The 13,168-nt window shown below is 37.5% G+C and overlaps 1 protein-coding gene across 4 annotated transcripts in view; it reads right to left on the bottom strand.

The window, feature by feature from the left end:
- CAMSAP2 (calmodulin regulated spectrin associated protein family member 2) overlaps positions 1-13,168 on the bottom strand; it is a 113,261-nt gene that overhangs the window by 85,979 nt on the left and 14,114 nt on the right. For all 4 annotated transcript variants that reach the window (XM_026018040.2, XM_026018041.2, XM_026018043.2 and 1 more), the window contains exon 2: positions 4,541-4,800. In XM_026018040.2, the coding sequence (XP_025873825.2) occupies positions 4,541-4,800 (260 nt within the window). The remainder of the gene's footprint in view (positions 1-4,540; positions 4,801-13,168) is intronic.

The raw sequence follows: 13,168 nt of genomic DNA, 5'->3' as shown, positions 1-13,168 counted from the left end.
ACCAATAAAGACCAAAGAAAATAATAAAAACTTATTCCATGATCTTGTAACCCACAAAAAAGTTTAAAAATCCTTAACTTCAGCTCATAGCCTCTTCATGATCTAACCTTAACCTATTTTTTAGCCTCATCTCACTTTTATGCCTCCATGTAGTCAACACGGTCACTTGTAATACATAACCTACTCTCACAGTTCAAACTTGAGTCAAATAACTCCTTCAACCTGGTTACCATTCTCACCTCATCCCTTTTCCTAGCCACTGAAACCCTCTTAGTCATTCTGTCCCATTCTGTCCCTCCCTGATCTGCCCTAGCAGGAATCATCATATCTACTTCCTGATCCCCTGTTGCTTAAACTTACATTTAGAGCACCCATTTCACACTAATTAGTGTTTTTCTGCAGCCTTCTTCTTCATCCTAAGCTCAATGTCATTCAAGGGGAGGTGTTAATGGTCAGCTGAATGCAGACCACGAAATGGGATAAAATGAAGTAACACTCCTTTACATATACAAATATCCTTCTTCAAAGTAAAAAAATATTTCATCTTTCTGTCTTAACCACACCTTCACTGGCCTTCCATTACAACAAAGCAGCTTACTAGGTAGCAAGCACAAATCCAACAACTTTCTAGCTTATACTTTCTGAATACCCAAAAACCTCATCCATTATAATAATACTGATACTTCATAAGAGAACATTTTATGATTTACTTATCAAATGACCTAACAGTCCACTTTAATTTCCATTAAAGAAACAGGATATTCAATCTTTTTTTGGTAGTCATTAAAAGCAAGCACATCAAAATAAATTTTTGTTTATAATGATTGTCCCAAACAAGATTTAATTCAAAACATTCTTTTGCAATCATATGAAAATCAATCTCATTATTTAATACCACACATACTATATTCCCATACACACACACATATATACACATATTTAAATAACTGGCTTTTACAAATATCAACTCTTATATCCCATACATGATTAGAAAGCTAATTCACAACCAAGAGTTTGATTCGTAACCAGACTACGGTTTAAGACAGTTAAGTAAACGTGACTTCAAATATTTAAGTGCATAAATTTGCTTCAGATAAGAGCACTGTAAATGAGAAAGTAACAATTCTAGCTCATTCAGTTTCTAACTTTTGTTTTGCTAGTGCATTTATACTTCTATCTTAACAAATCACTTAACCTCTCTAAATTCTAAGTATCACACATATAAAATGACTCTGCATTAGACCAAATTTCCCATACATTCTTGATCGTAAAAATCACCCAGAATACCTGTTTAAAAATACACATCCAGGGCAGCCCAGGTGGCTCAGCGGTTTAGCGCCGCTTTCACCCGGGGCCTGATCCTGGAGACCAGGGATTGGGTCCCACATCGGGCTCCTGCATGGAGCCTGCTTCTCCCTCTGCCTGTATCTCTGCCTCTCTCTCTCTCTCCCTCTCTATGTCTCGAATGAATAAATAAATAAATAAAATCTTTAAAAAAAAAAACACATCCAGACACCTCTTCTAAAGGTTCTAATGTCAGTTCAAGTAAGAAGACCGGGGGAGTCTATTCAAAGTTCCCAGGTACTCACATTCCCCAGGTTCCTCATCACTGGAAAGTTTTATACATACTGGTTTCTGATTTCTAAAAGCTCCTCCTGGCTATAAAATTCTATGAATTTAAGATTTTTATGATACTCAGCAACTCCCCCAGCCTAACCTGCTGATATTGAACGCAATATACATGCAAATTCATTTTGCTATGGAACAAAGTTTGAAATCTTCTCTGTACTCTATCTTTTTTAGTATCTAACTCCATTTGCTACCAGTCCTTCAATTTTCACATCACCCTAGATACCAGTATTATTTTGACAAATAATTTGATAGATAAGGTGATTTGCGCTCAGCATACTTCTGATTGAAAGATGTTCCCCTGTGATTTTAATGTATACAACTCTTCTCTAGTAACCCATTCAACCATACACTTAATGCTGATTTCAAGCACGCGCTGTTAGTTCTCAGAACAGTATGTATAGCACTATGACTGTATTTTGTTTGCATTTGTCTTTTACTTACATTTTTAATATTCAATAGGCAGATCCTAACTATAATCCCTTCTCAATCCTACAGATATTGATTATGTGCTGAATGAACTTTTAATACATTATAATTATTAACTGGCTTTAAAGCACAATGTCTAAAATATCTTCTCATTGATGTAAATATAGAAGAAAATATTTTAAAGGCTGTACTCTCAAAAATCTCTGTAAAAGCTGTGTGATAAAAAAAAAAAGCATACGTTCTCCAACATGTGTTCACATTACAAAAAAAGGCATTCCTCCCAATCTGTACCTACCTCAAAATTAATAAAATCTTTTAGTCAAACCTGCCTTATATTTAAGTTGATAACTGTCCTATCACAATGCAACTTTTCCAAAAGGCTGTAAGGCATATAAAAATAAAGATCCCAAAAGTATGAAGATAATTTAGAGATGAAAGCAAGGCGTGGGATTGGGAGTCAATATATTCAGTGTAATTAAACACACTATTTTTCATTATACTTCCCAAAAAGCCAAACAAAGAAGAAAACTGAAATTTATTACTCTTATTACTCTAAAAACAAACAAAACAGTTTCTTAAGGAACAAAGTTTTTAACAGTACTCTGATAAATTTTCTCACATAGGTTTTAGAAAAGTAGTAATATATTACAACGTCACCAATCAAAATTTCACAGCAATTGAGAAGCTTTAAATCCAATTGTAACAAAAGCTTAAAGTATACACTTAAAATACATGTCAATAAATGTGACACTGCAAAGGGTCAAGATGATGTAGTCAAACATGAAGTGTTCTAAAAACCAACAGAAGTTAGAACCAGATAAAGAGCAATTCTGTATCACTTAAAGCATGGTATTTATCAAATTTAAATGTATTCACAGCTATCACCAAGATCAAATACAGTGCAAAAGAAATACCAATGTGGGGATCCCTGGGTGGCACAGCGGTTTGGCGCCTGCCTTTGGCCCAGGGCGCGATCCTGGAGACCCGGGATCGAATCCCACATCGGGCTCCCGGTGCATGGAGCCTGCTTCTCCCTCTGCCTGTGTCTCTGCCTCTCTCTCTCTCTCTCTCTCTCTCTCTCTTTGACTATCATAAATAAATAAAAATTTTAAAAAAATTAAAAAAAGAAATACCAATGTAACTAGCAGTCTTCCAAACCCCTCACTTTTTAATTATTAAAATATCTTCATATTTTATCTTTACATGCATCAAACTGCACTAGGCAAATAATCCAGAAAATGTCAAGTTTGTTTCTTTCTTATTCAAGAGAATCTAAAAGAGATAATAATAGGTTACCTAACAGATCTAACCATATTTGAAAGCAACACAAATTCACAAAGTCATTGATGTGCTTTGTAACGATCTATTTGGCCTTGAAATAATAGAAGTGGAAATAATCATAATGGGAGCATCCAATCACAGTGATTCTAGAAAGGTTGAATGTGAGATACTGCTAGAACACCTATGTAGAATTCTGCTCACCCCTGGTGCTGGCAAACTGTTTACATATACGATATGTACCCAAAGCAGACATACAAAAATCAAAGGGTAACCGTAGGTGAATTTAAAGCCATCAGTGAAAGCTGAAAATCTCTTATCTGATAATAAACATTCTTAGTTATCCTTAATATAAATCTATAAATTAATTAACCAAATTTTTCTTGAGACATTATTCCCTACTCCTCATAACAAAATATTTTTTTAAAGAAGGAAAATAGGTAGAAAGTAGGTCATTACCTCATTTAGTACTAGATGTGTTAAACTAATTTTTGTTCACTCTTCAACTTTATAATTTTGTGTATTCTCAATATATTCTTCTACGTGTATCTTTCCCCTTCTACAACTAGTCTCATATAAGAGCATGAATTAATCAAATGTGCAGATCTGTTTTTCCTTCTAATACATTCTTGATGACACTTAGCGTTTTGTGAAGTTAAGCCAAAGGAGTACACCAGACTGAAGCAGCATACGATGATCCTAAACTTTGGGTTTATCTCCAGAAACTATCATGACAAAGCTCCTGCATGCTTGTCATAGGCCAGTTTAGAGCCCTTCATTCACAAGAATGAATTAGTAGTTATTAAATTAAAATATGTGATATGTAGAAATTTACCAAGAGATCACTCAAGCATGTAAATAAACACTTAGAAATCTCATATCTTTCCTAATGAGAATAAAATCAATACACTTTCTATGATGAGAAAAACAAGTTTTTAAATTAAATTTAAAAATCACTTTAAAGTAGCTAGAAAGAACGTAATTGTTTCTCCTGGGTATCAGAATGGTACCATACATTCCAAAATAGTTTATCAAAATCTTCCTTTTTGTGGAAACAAGATTTTTTAAAAAAATGACAGTCTTTAAACTCTAGGCAGAGATGACAATCCAATTTCAAAACATATTTCCCTCTGTTTTATAATACAATTCACATTCAAAGGTATGCACTTCAAACAAAGTAATCCTGGATATATAAAAGACTCACCATCTGTATGGGTTTCTTGTGGAGATCTCGTTCAGTTACCAGTTTTTCCTGGTCAGTGACATAAAGACCTTTCTGTGCTAAAGCCTGGATTACAGCATCATGGCCCAAAAGGGGTTTTGCAGCATCACTCTTGAGAATGAGACTCCCAGCACGACAGTACAGTTCAGCTGATAGAAGCAAATTAACAACAGGTGGTTTGATGTGTTCCTGGTCATACTGATCGGTATAAAACGGTTCTCGAAGCTCCTCTGGCACATTTTCTATAAAGATTAAAGGCAAAAAAATTCTTATGTTTATAAAAGAAACACAATTTATTGAATAGTTATTATGTCACAGAAGATTCCTTTTCAAAATAACAGTAACTCCCAAAAACTAATTTCAGTACATTTCCTCACATTCAAGCAGTCAACCAGGAAATGCACTGTAAACAGATACAGCAGGGAAATGCTAGGCCTTTCCAACTGACAGCATAAAATCATTTGCCCAAAGCTGTACAGCTAAGCACTTGCAAAACAGAGACTGCCTAACTTATTCTGTCCCTTTCTCAGGGTCTCTGGTCTCTCATCCTTCCTGCTTAGCCTGCTGAAGGTATTTAGGGGCAGTTACAGCTATAGTTTAGGGGAGAACTACTCTTAAAAATCCCTAACCTAGTAAATCAGTGTTATCTCCACCTTACCACTCACTACTCCCCATTCTACCCCAAGAAGCCCTCTTGGACACCCAACAGACACATTAAATGGACACAGAGAGTTTACAAACAGGACATGAGAAGGAAACTAAAAATTTCAGAGTTTCTTTTCTGCTAGCCATTTCCCTTGAAGAACATCAAGTCCCACTCTCCCAATGTCTACTTCTAAATCAACCTTTAGGAGCTGCTTTTGCATCTGATGGCAGCCAGATTATTAAAAAAGCATAATAAACAAAACACTTCTCACTTTTTTTTTTTTAGAGAGATTTTATTTATTTACTCATGAGAGACACAGAGAGAAGGCAGAGACACAGGCAGAGGGAGAAGCAGGCTCCATGCAGGGAACCCAATGTGGGACTCGATCCCAGCACTCCAGGATCACACCCTAGGCTGAAGGCGGGCACTAAACCACTGAGCCACCCAGGGATCCCCACTTCTCACTGTTTTACAAGTTTTCTTGTCTTTTCTACCTTGTATTTCTTCCTCTTCCTCCCACTTCTTACCTGGGCGCTGTACTCTTAATCAAAGCCAAGACAAGAATGAGGTTTTGTCTTCCAAAAGGAAAGGTAGCCATCTAAGTTACAGGTTAACATGGAGCTACAACCGGAGATCCTGATAGCTCTGGCGTCACACCTAGCCAGTCCCTTATCTGCCTTCTGTTCGGAACGTGAGGTCTAGAGGCCAGACATCCCCCATCGCTAATTTTAGGAGTCTTCTGAATAGGCAGCTTTAATATAATCGTAAAATAACCCCGAGTACTAATCAAAATGAGCATTTTTTTAAATTTTTATTTTATTTATGATAGTCACACACACACAGAGAGAGAGAGAGAGAGGCAGAGACACAGGCAGAGGGAGAAACAGGCTCCATGCACCGGGAGCCCGACGTGGGATTCGATCCCAGGTCTCCAGGATCGTGCCCTGGGCCAAAGGCAGGCGCCAAACCGCTGCGCCACCCAGGGATCCCCAAAATGAGCATTTTTAAAATGTATTCACAAAGTATTAATATACTCCGTAGCAATTTTCACCCTAAAGTTTTTGAATAGCTCTTAGTATTTAGAAAAATATTTTCATCAGCGGTGCCTGGTTGGCTCAGCGGGCTAACTCTTATTTCAGCTCAGGTCACAATCTCCTGGGTTGTGAGAGTGAGCTCCATGCTTAGCGGGAGTCTGCTCAAAGAGTCTCTCCCTCTACCCCACCTCCCAGATGCATGTGTGCACATGCCCTCTTCTCTAAGATAAAGAAATCTTCAAAAAATATGTTTTCATCATACAATATTAATGATTTCATGTTCATTTTATGTACCATCATGGTTCTGGGGAAATTCACAGAATTAGAAATAATCCCCACCTTCAAGGAGCCAATAATCTACAAAAAGACTAGACAGATAAATAAGCAATTCAGAAATAATGATTAGGCACCAAATGAAAGAATTTAAGTGCTAAATGAACAACTGTTCTTAATGAATAATTAGGTGCTTAGAGTTCAAAGCAAGCAACATCACAGTGGGCTGGCAAGATTTTAGCCTAAAGAAAAAGGATCGGAAGAATGGTCAGAATTTGTTGAGTCAAAAAAAAGTCTCTAAACAGAAGGGGAGAGAGGGGAGAGAGAAAGGAAGAGAAGATGCGAAGAGACACCAAACTAAACAATTTGGGTGGAGAAAAGGGTTCCTGTAGGTTAAGAGTAATAAAAGCAGGAAAGCTAGAATGGGAGGTTGGAGAGAAGACAAAAGTAGTATCTCTTTCAAACATGAAGGCTTTACACAATAGCAAGGAATTGCTTACTGTTTAAAAGGAGAAGAGTGACACAGTAAGAATGAGGTTTGGGGGGCGCCTGGGTGGCTCAGTTCGTTAAGCACCTGACTTCCGCTCAAGTCATTATCTCGGGTCCGGGGATGGAGCCCTGCTCAGCAGGGAAATCTGTTTGTCCCTCTGCCACCCACCCTGCTCCTTCTCTCTCCCTCAAATAAGTAAATAAAATCTTTTTTTAAAAAAATAAAGAATGATGTTTGGGGACAATTAATTTGGTCTTCAATACTGACAATGGTAAAAATCAGACATAGATTATAAAAATAAGGAAACGAAGTTGAAAAACAGTAGTGAAAACCAAGAAGTAGAAGAACTAACAAACCCAAAAGGAGCCAGGACTAAAGCAAAAGAAGGGGGTAAAGATGGCAGAGACTATTAGGCCTGGGTTACCTGGGAAATAGTGGTAACATTAATAGAAAAAAGAAAATCAGAGGAAGCACTAACTGTGGAAGCAAGATCATAAACTCAGTTTTAGATATGCTGATTAGAAATGACAGCAAAAATATCAAAAAAGCAGCTGGGGATATAGGACTCTGGAAAGAGGTCAAGAGTAGATATATCAATTTGGGACTTTGGAGACATCTAAAAATATCATCCTCACTTAATAAATGAAAACACCTTTCTTCTTTCATAGCTACCTTAACCAGTAGTGAGCCAGCCTTAAACTTAACAGCTGCCTCAGCATGATATATAAGCACAGGTATAAACTATAGAATAAGGTGTTGGTAAATTTAGTATCATAGGAAATACTATAGAAGTTATTTAGTAGAACTCTATTAAGAGAAATTAGTTGATTGTAAGATAATTATTGTAAAATATAGGCCTAATGGATTTTTATTTCCTGTAACAATAAAAAAATGACTAATATAGGTGACTTGGAATCCAAACATAAGCTGTGCAAAGAAAAGTGACTGCTAATTATCAGGATTACAACCTTCTCCACTGCACCTGGATATCTACCTAATATTCATTTACTGCCTTTACATCCATTCTCACAATGATTTTTATAACTTGGTGAAAGTGGCAAATCAGACAATATGCAAATATATATTAAGAATATACTAATACTAAGGACTTTTATGTATCAAGACACTGTCCTAAACATGCCTTCTGTCATTTAATACTAACAATTCCCTTGTCCCCATTTTACAGATAAGGAACCCAAGAATGGTTATCTTGCCAAGGACACACAGCTGATAAATGCAGAGTCCTAACTCTCAACCATCTAGCTAATAGCTTAAAAAGTAACAATGGTTTGCCAAAATTATTAGGCTAGAAGGTAGAAGACATGCAGCTGAGGGGCTATTTCCATTTTATTATGGCATGCCCACAAACTTAAGTTATAAAAGAGCAAGTTTTTAAAAGATCCTAACGCAAGGAAAAGGGAAAGGACCCATAGCAAGCCAAAGAATGTTTCACAAATATGATCCCCAGAAATGCCGAAAACACGTTTTCCCACTCCCTAAAAGAATACAAGATTGCATGTTGAATATCATAAAATAGGTTTCAAAAACAAGTCTTCAAGATCTGAACATTCTTAAGACTTCATTTTGCCAACTATACAAAACTATTTTGTTTGAAATTGCATCATATTGTGAAACAAATGAACTGAAAAAGCATTTTAGAAAACAATCAATCAAAGATAAGAGGTTTTACCCTCTCCTTAACCTCCAGAACACAAAAGGAAAAAAATTAATGCATAAGAAATGGATGAGTGAAACACCACTCCTAGAATTGCAAAGGATAAGAGACAAGTTTTTCTTGTGTACCAGGACTTAAGCAGACCTACGTTAATGACGTTATTATAAATCCTAGCTAGATCTAAGTTTTGAAATTAACAATCACCTGAAATGCTTGAAGTACAAGTAAAGGGAGTAGACAGTAGTACGAGTAAAGAATTACTCAAGGCGATTTTCTATAAAGATGGGTTACTAGTTGCACACATACGCCAGCAATGATACAGATTTCTTTAAAACAATGAAGGGTAGAGACGTAAGAGGGGAATGCATTTTAGAAATATCACCACGCTCAGCCATGAGAACATTGCCTTATTTTCCAAATCTAAAAAAAAATTTCTCTAAAACAATTACTGAGAGAACTAATGAGTTGCAAAAACTCCAAAAGAAAATAAAACATAGATCTTGAACTTGAAACTAACCAAACATAAATATGGTAAATAACATGAAAAAAATAGTACCAGTATCAGAGAAAGTTATAAGTCATTTTTTACTTATAAAAAATGGAAAAAATTTTTAAAATCCACTTTTGACAAAGATGCGCCTTTCCACATGACCAGAGGGCAAGGTCCATGTCCTTTATCTTCTTTAGGATATAAATCTCCAGAACATATCTTAATGCCTAGTACATGGTAAGCACTCAACACATATCTGATAAACAAATAAAAATGTTACTTTAAAAAAAAAATAGTAGTCATTAGCCTTGTCCTAATATTTTAAACCTCCCCTCAACTCCCAGATTCTGTGCTAATAATTATAACTTACTCCTTGTATCTGTCTTAAAAAACTTTAGAGTTATCTCCTAGGTCACTCTTCACTTCTGCAAAGAAGTAAAACCCTCAAAACCAAACCTCTTTTCAGTTAACCTACTTTCACTACCATTAGGAAGCAGCATGGTATAGTGGGGGAAATTCGGGCATTGGGAATGTATAGGCTTTGGATTTAAAAAGATGAGTCTGAATTTTACCAATTACCTGCTATGGGATTTTTGAACGCAATAATTAATTTCTGAGTTTAAGTTTCTCCATATTCTGCAGATATGCCTCAATCTCCTCCTTCTCCTCCTCTCTCTCCTCTCCCCCAATGGCCCATTATGCTCCAGACACCCAAGTCTTTCTGCTGCTACAGCACGTCTAGTTTGTGACTTTTGGCTTATGCACTAGCTCTTCTGCTTCTCACATTCCTCGCTCTAACCTTCCACGGACAGCTCATTCCATTCAGATCTCAGCTAAATGTCACCTCCTCAGATAATACCTTTCCTGACTACCCAATCAATCATCCTATTTTAACTCTCTATATCACAGTTATTACTATCCTATAATATCTATGTTTATTTCTGCCTCTCCCCATTACAATGTAACCTCAAGGAGAGCAGGATACTTCTCATTCCTGGGTCACTAGCACCCAGAACAGTACCTGGAACACAGCAGACACTCCAATGTTTACTAAAAGAATGTAAAGTACCTAAACACAGAGCTTTGCCTTCAAATGAGATGCCAATTAAAAGTGAACTCCCTCTACCCTTCCACTTACCAAAGGATGTGTTAAATGCTGTTCAGCATTCCTGAGCTTAAATTACCTCCTCCAATCCTCCCACTACCCTGTGAGACTAAAGCACCTCTTCTGAGCCCCAGCTCCTTCTAAGCCAGCTAGCCTACTCAACTCTTCACTAGGATGTCACAAAGGAACCCCAAATTCAAAATGGGTGCCAAGTTTCTTACTAACGAGGGCAGTTATAAATATAGGAAGGGACTAGAAATGAACTAGAAAGACTAGAATGAACTCTGCAGTGTTGGACTAAAATGCAAAGTGTCAGTATAAACACATGGTGTTTTATATCTGTCTACATACAGAGAAAGAAATAGATGTACTTTATGTTATATATACATATATGTGTGTTTCGTAGCCCTGTCTCTGAATCCCCAGCAGCAATAGCCTAGCACCTATATCTTGGTTTCTCACTAAAAGGAAAGAAACGGCTATTTCCAGAGCTGGAGAAGACAAAGTACAAGATGAGCTAAGAATGTATCTGTATGTATTTGGCGGGGAGGGTATGTGCACACGTGCCAAAAAGAAAGAAAAGGCCAATAAATGATGGGGCCATTCAGAAAGACATAGAATGGAAGGAGATCCCACCGGCCAAATCTGGTACAATATGAACATCAAAATATATAATAATAATAAAGGATTGTAACCCATCGGAAAAAAAAGAATCAACAAGTCCATCCTGATATAAACGAAAAAATAAGCCAATGAGAAAGAAGAAAACCCTTCTTCTTGATGTAGAACAGCAATTAATAAATGGTGAAAAAAATGATAGTAATAATGGTAACAAATGACTTAAGCAAGAATCACTATCGTATGTTAAAATTTTGGGTAAAAGTTTGATAAACAGGATATTTCAATTTATCTCTCCATAAATTATTAATTAAAAATGGAATAATAATTTTATGGTGCAGAAACAAGGCAGATTCCACTTTAGCCAAGTGATCAAAGCGAACATTACCAATACCAAAATGAACATTATGTGTCTCCTGATACGATTTACGGAGGCTTTAACTTCTCTTCTGGGGTAGTTCCGCAGATTCGTGTAACTTTAATCACGAAGACACTTAAGACAATTCCAAATGGACATTCTATAAGATAACTGGTCTATTATAAGACAAAAATTTTATAAAGAAAAAATCAACACTGCAGGCTCATACCTTGTGGGGTACCAAGAAGAGTAATTCCCTGTTTCTTTCCTCTCCCTCTGCTGCACCTACCTCTCTGGCATTATTATACATTAGGGAGGATGTCAAGTTTTTCAATCTTAGCAAGAAGAGAGAGTAAGGAAATTCCCCCTGGCTAAACATCTCTCCTTTGGGGCTGCCCAGATGCCAACTGGTTTGTCTCTGGATGCCTCCCAGGCACTCTTGCCCAAGTCCCCTATGCAATGCAGGGATGGAGCTGTATAAGGGGGCAACAGGGTCTATCTGTTCGTGGAAAGACAGGTGGTGATGGCAGCAGTGGCAAGAGGTGCAGGGGTGGGTCAGCCAAGGAAGAGAAGAAAAAGAAGGGAAAAGGACAAGAAAAAAGAAAACCAAAGAAGATGGCAGGTGGAATGGGATGGGAAACGGTCTCTAGCGTCTGGATCTCCAACAATTCTTGTTGGGAGCAGGGAGGTCTCTGTGCACTTTGTCTGTCTTCATAGTATCTGGGTATTTTGTTGGGACACTGCCAGCACCAGCACCCATGCTAGGATCTCATCATCAGCCCAATCATTAAGACCAAAGGCACAGGGGACAGCTGCAAAATAAGGGCCCACAATAAGGGATCTTATACCCAGATCAGGGTATAAGAACACAAGAGGGGAGGCAGCCCAGTCAGCCCCTGCAGAGAACTGGCTGTCTGTACCAGAGGGTAATGGAGGGTTGGCAAGAACTAAGACAATGCCTAGGGAAGGGGCTTACAGCCCAGCTCAGCATGCAGCTCAGGGTCTCAATCTTTAAAAGTGTCAACATCATGAAAGACGAAGACAGACCAAAGAACTATTCCAGGTAAAGGAGACTAAAGAGACAAGTCAACTAACTGCAGTGCATTGATACTGTACTGGATCTTGGAATGAGAAAAAAAAAAATAGCAATAATGACATTAAGATAATTGGCAAATTTGAATTAGGACTATGAATTAGATAATAATATATAAAAGTTAAGTTTCCTGATTTTTAATCATTTTACTGAGATTATATATAAGAAACCAATCATTTTAGGGGATAGATTGAAGTATTTAGGGGTAGGGAACACAATGTGTCTCATATAATCTCAAACAGTTCAGAAAATATTATGTATACACATATGTATGTATACAAACATGTTTGGGGCAGCGCTGGTGGCGCAGCGGTTTGGTGCCGCCTGCAGCCTGGGGTGTGATCCTGGAGACCCGGGATCGAGTCCCACATCAGGCTCCTTGCATGGAGCCTGCTTCTCCCTTGGTAAATCTGGCTAAAGGGTACTAGGGAGTTCTTTGTACTATTCTTATATGTTTGAAATTATACTAAAAAAAGTTATGAAACCTAAAAACGCTCCAAGTCAGTCTTTTCTCCCAAATCTGATCATCTTCTGGCATTCCCCACATTGAGGAAAGACACCACTATCCATCAAGTAGCACAAGCCAGAAACCTAGGCATCATCATTAATGCCACCCTCCCCCTCAACTCCCAGATAAAATCCATCCCCTTCTCACAGTCTCAACTCACATCTCCCAGGTCCAAACTATCGGTGAATTCTCACGTGAATTACTTCGTTTACCCCTAATCATCTTCATACATCCACTCTTGTCCCTATTTCTCTACTACAGCCAGAACCTGCTTATTTTCCATAAGCATATTTGATCATGTCACACACCACCATGAAACC

The sequence above is a fragment of the Vulpes vulpes genome, chromosome 13 (genome assembly GCF_048418805.1).
Source record: "Vulpes vulpes isolate BD-2025 chromosome 13, VulVul3, whole genome shotgun sequence".
NCBI classification, from domain to species: Eukaryota; Metazoa; Chordata; class Mammalia; order Carnivora; family Canidae; genus Vulpes; species Vulpes vulpes.
The sequence above is the reverse complement of the archived record's forward strand: the minus strand, read 5'-3'. Positions and strand labels throughout refer to the sequence as shown.